The sequence below is a fragment of the Pseudophryne corroboree genome, chromosome 11 (assembly GCF_028390025.1).
Source record: "Pseudophryne corroboree isolate aPseCor3 chromosome 11, aPseCor3.hap2, whole genome shotgun sequence".
Taxonomy (NCBI): Eukaryota; Metazoa; Chordata; class Amphibia; order Anura; family Myobatrachidae; genus Pseudophryne; species Pseudophryne corroboree.
Window position 1 is genome coordinate 297185021 of NC_086454.1, and position 13150 is coordinate 297198170.

At 46.5% G+C, this 13150-nt stretch overlaps 1 protein-coding gene across 3 annotated transcripts in view; it reads left to right on the top strand.

The window, feature by feature from the left end:
• Positions 1-13150, top strand: part of LOC134969499 (uncharacterized) — a 128101-nt gene that overhangs the window by 92036 nt on the left and 22915 nt on the right. For 2 of the 3 annotated variants that reach the window (XM_063945492.1, XM_063945493.1), the window contains one exon: positions 2908-3009. The exons of the other annotated variant lie outside the window; for it this stretch is intronic. In XM_063945492.1, the coding sequence (XP_063801562.1) occupies positions 2908-3009 (102 nt within the window). The remainder of the gene's footprint in view (positions 1-2907; positions 3010-13150) is intronic. 3 annotated transcript variants of the gene reach the window in all.

The window sequence follows — 13150 nt, forward strand, 5'->3', positions numbered from 1 at the left end:
GTGGTGGCTACAGACTTCTCACCTAATCGAGGGCCGACGATTCGGGATTCAAAATTGGATTCTGCTAACCACGGACGCAAGCGTCAGAGGTTGGGGTGCAGTTTCAAGGAAGATGGTCAAGTCAGGAAGTTGTCCTTCCAATCAACATTCTGGAACTCAGGGCTATATACAACACCCTTCTGCAGGTCTCATATCCTCTTCAAGATCGGGCCATTTCGGTCCAGTCGGACAATGTGATGGCAGTGACGTACATAAACCGACAGGGCGGAACGAAAAGCAGAGCAGCAATGTCAGAGGTGTCAAGAATTCTCCTCTGGGCAGAAAAATACGCTGCGGAGTTGTCGGCGGTCTTCATTCCGGGAGTGGACAACTGGGAAGCAGACTTCCTCAGCAGACACGACGTACACCCGGGGGAGTGGGGCCTTCACCCGGAGGTGTTCAGGTGTTTGATACATCGATGGGGATGTCTACAAATCTACATGATGGCCTCTCGTCTCAACAAGAAGCTCAAGCGGTATTGTTCCAGGTCAAAAGACACACAGGCAGTGGCAGTGGACGCTCCATGGGTTTATGAGATGGTGTACGTGTTTCCTCCACTTCCTCTGATCCCAAAAATTCTGAAAAGAATAAAAAGGGAAAAGGTTCAACCAATTCTCATTGCTCCGGACTGACCAAGAAGGACCTGGTACGCGGACCTTCTGGAGATGCTCCTCAAAGATTCGTGGCCTCTACCTCTTCGCGAGCATCTTCTGCAACAGGGCCCGTTCATCTATCAAGACTTACCACGGCTACGTTTGACGGCATGGAAGTTGAACGGCTGATTCTAGCCAGGAGAGGCATCCCTGACAAGGTCATATTGACTATGATTCAAGCCAGAAAGGGGGTAACGTCTAAACATTACTACCGTATTTGGAAGAAATACGTATCCTTGTGTGAGAGCAGAAAATATTCTGCGGTAGAAATTTATCTGGGACGTTTCCTGGTTTTCCTGCAGTCAGGTCTGGATGTGGGCCTACGTCTGGGCTCCATAAAAGTCCAGATTTTAGCCTTGTCCATTTTCTTTCAGAAACAATTGGCTTCTCTCCCTAAGGTCCAGATGTTCTTGAAAGGTGTTCTGCACAGCCAACCTCCCTTTGTTCCTACGGCACCTTGGGATCTCAATTTGGTGCTGCAGTTCCTCCTATTGGACTGGTTTGAACCGTTACAGGAGGTAGACGTTAAATATCTTATGTGGAAGACCGTCACACTGTTGGCCTTGGCTTCAGCAAGACGTGTCGGAACTGGGGGCGTTGTCTTAGAAGAGCCCCTACTTAATTTTCCCTGACGACACCTCTGTTACTTCAAAGTCTTTGGATGTTGTGAGAGCTTTGAAGGTGTATGTGAAGAGAACAGCTAGTCACAGGAACTCGGACTCGCTGTTTGTTCTTTACGATCCCAATAAGATTGGGTGTTCTGCTTCGAAGCAGTCCATTGCGCGCTGGATCAGGCTCACTATCCAGCATGCTTATTCCACGGCAGGATTGCCAGTTTCTAAATCTGTACAGGCCCACTCGACTAGGTCGGTGGGTTCTTCTTGGGCAGCTGCCCGCGGTGTCTCGGTCTTTCAGCTCTGCCGAGCAGCTACTTGGTCAGGTTCGAACACGTTTGCAAAGTTCTACAAGTTGGATACTTTGGCCTCTGAGGACCTTCAGTTTGGTCAATCAGTTCTGCAGGAAGCTCAGCACTCTCCCACCCGATTTGGGAGCTTTGGTACTTCCCCATGGTAATAAATGGATCCCCAGTATCCTCTAGGACGTAAGAGAAAATAGGATTTAATTACCTACCGGTAAATCCTTTTCTCCTAGTCCGTAGAGGATACTGGGCGCCCGCCCGGTGCTTCGTTCTTCCTGCACTGTTACTTGGTTAAGTATTGATGTTTGGTTCAGCTGTTGCTGTTCCTGTTTTTAAGTTTGGTTAGCTTGGCTTTCCTCTAGTTTGTGTGTGCTGGTTCGAAATCTCACCACTATCCTTTTATATCCTTCTGTTAAAGTATGTCCGTCTCCTCGGGCACAGTTTCCTAGAGTCTGGTAGGAGGGGCATAGAGGGAGGAGCCAGCCCACACTGTCAAATTCTTAAAGTGCCCATGGCTCCTAGTGGACCCGTTTATACCCCATGGTACTAAATGGAGTATCCTCTACGGACTACGAGAAAAGGATTTACCGGTAGGTAGTTGAAATCCTATTTTTCAGCTTGTCATGCCTTAGGGACGTGTATTCAGTTATTAGAGGTGTTATTACTGCCACTTAGTAATACTCCCTTATCCCTGGCTGCACACATCTCCCTTTACTCGATTCCTGGAAACCCATTATTTTCCCAATGACTTGTCATCACCAGCAACAATCATGTACACTGAATACAGGTACACTATGGACTCCTGTATTGTTTTATAGACCATGTGTTTTCATGTCCTGTGCAAAAAAAGTGATCAAATACATTATGTAAATATGCAGATTTACAATAAGCTGAATAGCATTGTCCAGCTTTACCTTATTTAATTTTTAGTCCTTTTCCTGCAGTTAGAACCTATGAAATATAAATATAAATTGTGCTGGTATTTATGATACATGCTCTAACCTGCGGCAGCTAGTGTGAAATTTATTGTAATTGTTCTACAGCATCCAATAGACTAATGAAAGGTATCAATGGTGGCAGATCCAGAGGAAGGGGTTCGGGGGAGGCGAGAATGTTGCTATAGCGCTGGTGATCCACCAATCGGAGTGCAGGAGGGGATGATGCTATGCAAAAATGCAAAATCCCTTCTTATTTTTTTTTTTCGTGGACACACCATTGTGTACCAAGTGCTACACGTGATCTGCGCTTTCCCTCCTGGCTTTTTCCACCTCACTTTCTTGCTGTCTTTCCCAACAGTCCCGCCGCGAACTGTCCAGAGCGCGACAAGTCAAGAGCCACTTTCGGAAGCTGGTCCTGCGCATGATTCGTGATGAGAAGTTTCGGCAGAATTATGTGGCGGTAAGAGGAAAACCTGACTGCTCTCTAGGGTTACCATTCCCAGACCATTTGAAAAAAGTTGTTCAAAGTGGACCTACTGTAACGCCCAGAAGAGATTATGGGGCCAGATTTTTCTTATCTGGCTGGTGAGAAGCATCGGAGGGAGGCTGTAGCTGGAGAGCTTCCATTTCGCTCAAGCTCAGGTTGGTCATGGATTCTCCTCACCCCTCCAGGCCCAATCCAATCACACAAGCATCAGGGACATGTGTGGCACTTGCAGGATGTCAGGGGACCTGTAGGATACATCAAGCCGTCCAGCACTTCTTCCTGTGGTCAGGAGAGGACGAAGGGCCCTTTAGTAGCTTTTGAAACGTCAGTCTCCTCCATTAAAAGGGCACTGAACCATGAATACATGCTGTCATATGCAAATGAACTATTAATGGTATTCACATAAATGTGTACAATGTACCATAGCCTGTATGTTTATTAGATGGAAATTAAGTGCAAGCTTTGTGCTCTGTTATCGGCTACTGGTAATACTAGGATTGCTTATAGGGAGTCGCTATGTGTGTACAGCAAGACCCAAACACAGCCATCTCCTTATAGATCGTAAGCTCCTACTGTCAGGGTTTTCTTTAAAAATAAACGCTATTCTAGTAAAATTTAATTATATTTGGAATTATGTTATGTCAAAATTAGACTTACCGTTTTTATTATATAGGAAAATGCAAAAATGTAAATGTAATTTAATATTTAGTGGTAGTAATATTAACTCCACTGTGTAGTTCAGAGTTTCCCATCACAGTCGAAGTTTTAAGGATATCCATGCTTGAATCCAGATGACCGAGATACTAATTAAGTCACCTGTGCTCAAGCATGGATATCCGTAAAACCTAGAATGTTATGGCAGAATTTGGGAAACTATTGTATTTATCAAAAATAGTGCCACCTACTGGTCGATCAATGGACTTCCAGCAGTGTTTCCAAATGGCTCACTCACAGTTCAGATATTATGGAAAGCCCTGCTTCTGCATAAGTGGATAAATCAAACTGACTCAGGTAATAATTAAGCCACCTTTGCTCATGCCTGGATATCCTTAGTACCTGGACTGTGAGTGGGCCATAAGCACTGGGTTTGGGAAACACTGTATTGATTCTGTATAGCACGTGTGCCCCTTTGCTGTAAAAAAATATATAAAATATAAACAAACGTTTACCAAGAAGTGCTGCATAGCTAGATTTCTTATTATACTATAATAAACAGATTAGCAAAAGGAAAAAAAAGTGTGTGTGTGTGTATATATATATATATATATATGTATATATAGTTAATTTATTACCACAAACACCTATGAATAAAAATAACATATACAATTTGATTCATAAACACAGACATAGAAAATACATATAAAACTGGCCGGCTACTCTATAGCCTTAGTACAGTGGTTCTCAAACTCGGTCCTCAGGATCCCACACGGTTCACGTTTTCCATGTCACAAGGCAGCTGCACTGTGCATCACCAACTGTCACATTTTAAAAATCTACAGGTGACCTGGAAAACATGAACTGTGTGGGGTCCTGAGGACCGAGTATGAGAACCTGTGCCTTAGTAGATCAGTAGCTGCATTGTTAGCAGTTAATAGTCATTCAGTTCGTCCAGGGTAATAGTTAGTAGTCATGTTAGTGTAGCTTAGCTCCTCATACCGCTCAGATGGTTAATCACTTCCCAGTTATGTTAATATAGTCACTCACAGTATAAGCGTGATTCAGTATAAACTGTGGCTGTAAAAGCGGCCACCCTTGTGGGATAATAATATCGGTCCTCTTACCTCCCTTATAAGAAACAAACAGGGTGCTATACAATCATGGTTTCTGATGTGCAAATCAACAAAACAGACAAATTCAGAGCATCCTCTCCAGCATGGAACAGGAAGCAATAAGCTATAGCTCACGTAACGCGTTTCCCCGCCTCTCAGTGGTGAGTATTCAGTGACTTCCTCGGATGTAATGGCTTGGGACGTTTTTAAACTGTCCTAATTGGTTAGCTTATTGGTAAAATCACTAAACATGTGGCTCTTTTACCAGGCCTCTGCCCGGCTCCTTCCAGTTTGTGTTCCAATATGCGTAACAGTGCGTTCCAGTGGCCATATTGTTGATCACTTCCGGTTTTGCGTTCCATTATCAGAAGTAGTGCATTCCAGAGGCTATTCTGTATGACATTGCCAGACAATGCCCATATCAAATCAAGAACGATTTACATTCATGATAATACATAAAATATCAAAATAACTAATATAATTTATAATTAATAATTATACAACAACCTAATTACATTGCCAACATTAATTTTCCAAAATACCTAAATATATTCAACTGTATCACCTATACCTAAAAACAGAGAGAATATTCTATAGACCTAAACATTGTGCATCATTAAGTCCCCCTGGAGTTAGTGTTTTCAAACTATATTATCCAGAAGGCCTCCTGTCTACATAATAAGTTATATCTATCACCTCCCCTTACCTTTGCTTTAACCTGTTTTATTGCTGTTATCCTTATCCCTGCTCTACATATGTGTTTATACAGGTAGTTAGTTCTAGAATCCATTAGAATATTCCTCTTATGCTCCATAAATCTTACATGTAATGGTCTGGTGGTATGGCCCACATACTGGAGCCCGCACCCACAGTCCATTACATAAATAACAAAACAGATCTACAGTTTAGGAACCTTTTAGTAAGATTTTTTTTTTTTTTGATACATGGGTTCCTGATGCAAAAGGGAACTAGGGGCCTAATTCAGACTTGATCGTAGCCATGCGGCTATGATAAGTTACTCAGACATGCGGGGGGACGCCCAGCACAGGGCTGGTCCACCCCGCATGTCTGGCTCTCCCCGCCGCACAAGTACAAAAGCATCACATAGCGGCAATGTTTTTGTACTTGACAAGTAGGTCCCTTCCAGCGCAGCTGCTGCGCACTGGCAGGGAGCTACTCATTGCTATCCGGGTCGCAGCGGCTGCGTGTGACATCACGAAGCCGCGGTGGTCCGCTCCTCGCCCGGTCTGGGAACACCTGCGTTGCCCGGACCGCGCCCCTAAAATGGCGGCCAAATGCAGCCGGCCCGCCCAGCGACCACCTTTGCCTGTCAATCAGGCAGAGGCGCCCCCTCCCACCCAGTGACCGCCGCTGCCTGTCAATCAGGCATGCGCAGTTCAGACCTGATCAGCTGCTGTGCGAAAACGCAGCGATCAGGTCTGAATTAGGCCCTAAGTCCCTAGAAGAATATTTGAAATAAAAATAAAGAGTAAAAGTAACTGAGCAGGAGCTCAGTCAGCAGTGACCGGCTCCCTCTGCACAAATTCAAAACTGAGGGATGATGGGGGACAACGCGACTGCTGTAGCGTACGTAAACAAACAGGGAGGAACTCACAGTCACCAAGCGATGCGAGAGGTGACTCGCATTCTCCAGTGGGCAGAATGCAACGCTGTAATCCTCTCGGCAGTATTCATTCCAGGAGTGGACAATTGGGAAGCAAACTACCTCAGCCGTCAGGATCTACATCCGGGAGAATGGGCACTTCACCCAGAGGTGTTCGACGCTCTGACACAACGCTGGAGGTGTCCAGAGGTGGATCTCATGGCGTCCCGTCTCAATCATCAGCTTCCTCGATACATCTCCAAAACACAGGATCCTCAGGCGGAAGCTGTAGACACCATGGCCTTACGACCTAGTATACGTATTTCCTCCGCTCCCTCTATTGTCTTGAATTCTCAAGAGAATCAATCGGGAGTCAATCACGGTGATCTTGGTAGCACCAGATTGGCCTTGGAGAGCTTGGTTTTCAGACCTGCGCCTTCTGCTAGCGGATGATCCTTGGCCTCTACCTCTGTGTCCGGATCTACTTCAACAAGGGCCCTTCCTGCATCCAGATTTACCGCGGATACGTTTACCGGGATGGTTTTTGAGGCAGACACCCAAAAATGTAAAGGGATTCCGGAATGTGTGATTCACACGATGTTGCGTGCACGAAAACCTGTTACGGCAGCCCATTACCATCGCATCTGGCGGTCTTATATCTCTTGGTGCGACCGAAAAGGGTTTCAGTCAGATTCTCTTCGTCTCTCACGGTTCTTGCTTCTTCTTCAGGCAGGTTTAGATTCCGGACTTCGTCTAGGATCCCTGAAAGTTCAGTCTCATCGATTTTCTTTCAGAAACGCCTAGCGCTCCTACCAGATGTGCAAACTTTCCTACAAGGGGTCCTACGGGTACAGACTCTATTTGTTCCTCCTACAGCTCCTTGGGATTTAAATCTGGTGGGGGATTATCAATCACCCTGTTTTGAACCGTTGGAAGAAGCAGACCTTAAATATCTTACTTGAAAGACTGTTTTTCTACTGGCCATAGCTTCAGCCCGGAGGGTGTCTGAATTAAGTGCCTTATCTTGTAAAGCTCCCTACTTGATTTTTCATCCTGATAGGGCAGAGTTGAGAACACATGCTTCTTTTCTTCCCAAGGTCATGTCGGCTTTTCATTATCAATAAGCCTATCGTGGTACCAGTGGTACCACTTGCTGGTTGTGTTGCTGATTGGAGAGCTGGAAGGTTTAGGAGAAAGTAAGATACAGAAGGAAGAATTGAGCAGCTACATTCGGAAATAAAAGCGTGTTTTGCGTGTTGGAACGCACTTTGAACCGCAAGGAAGTGCCCTTATTCACCACCTTGAAGGAAAGCCGTGAGTTACCGGCACTCTGACTATACCTGCTGTAATAATCATCTCAGCGAGCCAGTGAGGTGTCTTTTGGGAAATAAGGAAAAACATCTTGTGATATGCCTTTTTTATCTGTCTATCATGTGAGTGTATTTATGTAAAAATAAACACCCGTTTGTTTAAGTTTCTGCTGCACTATTTGCTTCTTTTTCTGTTATATGTGTATCGGGAGTGGCCGGACACTGAACCTTTAGAAGAAGTGTGAACATTGATCCTGTGGAATTGGATAAACTATTTGATATAAAGAAACTATGATGTGCCTGAAATCTTTTGGAGCTTTGTGAGTGTGATGCATTGAAAATAGAATCTACTACTATCTTATAAAAGGACTCTACACTATTGTGCTTTTTTGTTTTATATGTGTGTACCTTAATTGGCTTACATCATTAGGGACACACATTATATAGGTTGTGGCTTTTTGAAGAAACTAGTCCATCTAAGTGGCATGTTAAATCCGGAGAGCGCCAAAGTGGAGTGTATTATTTGTGTATAACTCTAAACACGACAAGCCTGCTGCATGACTGGGTGGGCCTCCCCCTGCCGACTTCTGCGATTCGGGTGGGCCTCCCCCTGCCGACTTCTGCGATTCATCCAGGTCTGGTTAAAGACCACTTCAGACACATGGGTGCGAAAAGATGTCTCTCACAGGTACGCAGTCTTTCAAGAGGCCAGTTCTGCATAACAGTTATCCCTTCGGATCCATTGAAGGCTCAAGCTCTACAACTGGTTGTGCGTTCCCTCCTGGATACAGGAGTGGTAGTGCCAGTACCTCTGTCCCAGAGAGGCAGAGGATACTATTCGACCCTGTTTCTAGTACCGAAACCCCAATGGGTCTTTCTGGCCCATACTCGGCCTCAAATCACTGAACAATTTTGTGAGAGTGTCCAAGTTCCGTATGGAAACACTGCGCACAATTGTTCTGGCCATGGAACCCGGAAACTTTGGTATCCCTGGATATACAAGATGCTTATCTGCATATTCCTATTGCCATATCGCATCAGCAATATCTGCGGTTTGCTATTGGCAACCTCCACTATCAATTCCAGGCTCTGCCGTTTGGACTGGCAACGGCCCCTCGTATCTTCACCAAGGTTATGGCCGTGATGACGGCTCATCTCCGTCTCCATGGAGTCAGAATCCTGCTATATCGTGACAACTTGCTGATTCTAGTAAACTCCCAAGATGTCCTCCTCAGTCATCTACAACTGACGGAAAACTTCCTACAAGCCCAAGGGTGCCTAATCAACTGGAAGAAGTCCTCGCTGGTCCCTGCTTGGAGCATGGGCACCTGGGGGCACTTCTGGACACACACAGTCAACGGCTGTTTCTGTCTTCAGAGAAGGTCCTGAAACTTCAGGACAGGATCAGATACTTCCTCTCTCGCTCAAGAGTGTCAATACACTCGGCGATGCAAGTACTAGGCCTCATGGTGTCGGCTTTCGACATGGTGGAGTACGCTCAATTTCATTCCCGCCCTCTGCAGAGGTTAATTCTTTCTCAGTGGGACCTCATCGGATCAGGTCTCACATGATTTCCTTGACTCCGGAGGTTTGTCTGTTGCTGACCTGGTGGCTACAGGACCAGCAGTTAAGCAGGGTCCGTCCCTTATGGATCCCCAACTAGGTCCTACTGACGACGGATGCCAGTCTGAGGGGTTGGGGCGCGGTGTTGGAGCAACACTCCTTCCAGTGTTGGTGGACCAAGGAGGAATCACTCCTCCCGATAAACATTCTGGAATTGCGGGCGGTGTTCAATGCTTTGTCTCTTGCCCTGCCTCTGTTACAGAACAGGCCTGTTCAAGTACGGTCAGACAACGCCACCATGGTGGTATACATAAACCATCAAGGAGGCACTCAAAGTCACATGGCAGTGATGAAAGTATAAAAAATTCTTTGTTGGGCGGAACGCCATCTGCCAGCAATATCGGCAGTGTTCATTGTGGGGGTCCTCAACTGGGAAGCAGATTTCCTCAGTCGTCAAGACATGCATGCCGGAGAGTGGAGTCTTCATCAGGAAATCATTCAACTGCTAGTGGACAAGTGTGGCCAACCAGATGTAGACCTGATGGCGTCTCGACACAATCACAGAGTTACGGTCTTCGGTTCAAGAACCAGGGATCCTCAAGCAGCGTTCATGGATGCACTAGCAATTCCATGGACCTTTCGGCTGCCCTACGTGTTCCATCCAGTGTCACTTCTGCCCAGGGTACTGTGGAAGTTCAAACAAGAAGGAGGAATTCTACTTCTAGTCGCTCCAGCATGGCCCAGAAGGCTTAGGTTCTCAGACCTGCAGGGTCTACCGATAGAGCGTGCTCTTCTACTTCCTCAACACCCAGAGCTCCTCGTTATGGGCCCTTGTGTCTACCCAGACCTGGCCAGGCTGGCTTTGATGGCATGGCTCTTGAATCACTCTTGAAGGCAAAAGGATTCTCCAAGACGGTTATCTAAATAGCCCGCAAACCGGCATCTGCGCGGATTTATTATAGGGTCTGGCATTCTTACTTCACCTGGTGTGCTGCTAAGAATTACAATGCATACAAATTCAGAACTTCCAGACTTCTGGCTTTTCTGCAACAAGACCTGGACTTAGGCCTTCGTCTGGCCTCCCTCAAGGTTCATATATCTGCCTTGTCGGTGTGGTTTCAGAGAAAAATTGCGACTATTCCTGACGTTCATAATTTCACTCAGGGTGTGTTACGGATTCAGCCTCCCTATCTCCCTCCTATGGCTTCATGGGATCTGTCTGTTGTCTTGAATGCCCTGCAAGAGTCTCCATTTGAACCTCTTGAGTCAGTGGACCATAAATGGCTTACGGTCAAGGTCCTGTTCCTACTGGCTATCGCCTCTGCTAGGAGGGTGTCAGACCTAGGCGCTTTGACCTGTCGTCCACCCTACCTGATATTTCACCATGACAGGGCAGTTCTTAGAACTCGCCCGGGTTATTTACCTAAGGTGGTGTCCTCTTTTCACCTTAACAAAGAGATTGTGGTTCCGGCTTTCATCTCTTCTGGTTTGTCCTTCAAATAGCGGTCTTTGAATGTGGTATGGGCTCTCCGTATATACGTGGAGAGGACTGCTGCCTCTCTCAGGAGGTCAGATACCCTTTTTGTACTTTTTGGTTTTCACAAACGTGGATGGCCTGCAAATAAGCAAACTTTGGCCAGATGGATTAGAATGGTGATTGCACAAGCCTATGCACAGGTTGGACTCACAGTTCCTGCTGCTATTAAAGCCCATTCTACTCTGTCTGTTGGACCTTCTTGAGCGTTCCGCCGAGGTACGTCCGCTGAACAATTGTGCAAGGCGGCTACGTGGTCCTCAGTGAACACGTTCATTAGGTTTTATGTTTTCTATTCTTCTGCCTCCCAGGATGCTTCCTTTTGGACGCCGAGTTCTCATACCCGCTATGGCGCGTCCCCTTCCATGAGGAACTGCTTTAGGACATCCCTGATGTTTCCCTGTGGAAACCAATGTACCCCGCTGCAGAAAAGGAGATTTATGGTAGACTTACCATTGTTAAATCTCTTTCTGCGAGGTACATTGGTTCCACAGGGCGCCCACCCTGACCCACCTACCTTCTATGGCAGGGGTGGCCAGCCAGTCAGAGACAAAGAGCCAAAAATTTTTGTTAGGTACGTCAAAGAGCCGACATCAAGCCGAAGGCGCGTGTGCAAAAATGGGCCACACCCCTGGTATAAAATACAATGAAAATGCCAGATCCGCCTAAAATACATTTTAAAGCCAGATCCAACATAAAATACATTGAAAAAGACACTTCCACATAAAATAATAATAAAAATCCAGATCCACATAATATATATTGAAACAGCCATATTCACATAAATAACTTCAGCTCCTCCATGTGTCACTCCAGTCAGCAACCTCCTGTGTCACTCCAGACAGCCCATGTGTGAATGTGTCACTCCTGCTAGTACCCTCCTGTGTCACTCCAGCCAGCTCCCCCATGTGTCACTCCTGCTAGTACCCTCCTGTGTCACTCCAGCCAGCACACTCCTTTATCACTCCAGTCACCTCCCCCATTATGTCTCTCCTGCCAGGATCCTTCTGTGTCACTCCAGCCAGCTCCCCCTTGTGTCACTCCAGCCCACCATCATATGTCACTACTGCCCAGTATCTGGCTCCCTCAGTTTTCAGTCGCCGTAGTGCTGCTGTGTGTCTGGCTGGAGTGCACCGGTTTCCAGGATCTGTTGTGGTCAGGTGACTTTGAGTGTTGGGAGCCACATTTGAATAAAGAAAGAGCCGCAGGCGGCTCAAGAGCCACGCGTTGGCCACGGCTGTTCTATGGGTTTGTATGGCATTAGCCGCTAGTCCCTTCCCCTGTCATGAGAACGTGGTTCTATGTGACTAACATCTACCTTCTCTTTTACCTGCTCCTGCATTGGACTAGTTAACGAAACTAAGCTCACAGTGCCTGGAGGCGGGGTTATAGAGGAGGCCCTATTGCATCATGGGACAGTCTAAAGCTTTAGCCTGTTGGTGCCCGGATCAAGATCCATCTCCACATCCCCGATGTTTCCCTGTGGAACCAATTTACCTCGCAGAAAGAGATTTAACAATGGTAAGTCTACCATAAATCTCCTTTTTGGTATTTACCGATAAATCCCTTTTTCGGAAGCTATAGGGGACACTGGCCGCCTGCCCGTAGCTGTTCTCTTGCCTTCCTTGTTGTTTGTTGAGTTTAATTTTCCCTCGTATAGTTCTGTTCTCTTGTTCCCTTCTCCTCTCGGCTACTGCATAACTGAGGGATGATGAGGGATAGAGGGGGAGGAGAATGTTTCACTTCTCTTGTTCCCTTCTCCTCTCGGCTACTTCATAACTGCGGGATAGAGGGGGAGGAGCATGTTTCACTTCTTAGATTATTTAAAGTGCCAGCTTCCTGTAAGCCACCATCATCACCCCACAGTCTTGAAGTTGTGCCAGTGTCCCCTATGGCTTCCGGAAAAGGGATTTATCGGTAAGTACCAAAATCCTCCTTTCTCTATTGAAAAGGTTCTTGCAATGACCTTGTAACAAGACACAACCTCTTATTTGGGATTAAGCGGCTGTTCAGAGATGGATGCAAATCCTGATTCCACAGCAAGATCTGTATCCATCTAGTCACATGTTGGGGGCCGCCCAGCATAGGGCAAGCCGCCCCCGCATTTGTGTTGAGCCGCCCCATGGTGTGTACGCATCAATTAGAGGACAATCCCTGCTTGTGCATCCTGGCGGTGCTGGCAGGTGGTCCAGCGCCATTGTTTTCTTGGAGTGGCTGCGTGTGATGTCAAGCAGCCGCCCCAAAAATGGTCCAGACACGCCTGCGTTGTCCAGACCACGCCCACCAAACGATGCGGCCATGCAAGATTAGGCGTCAGGTTTTGTATATATTTGCC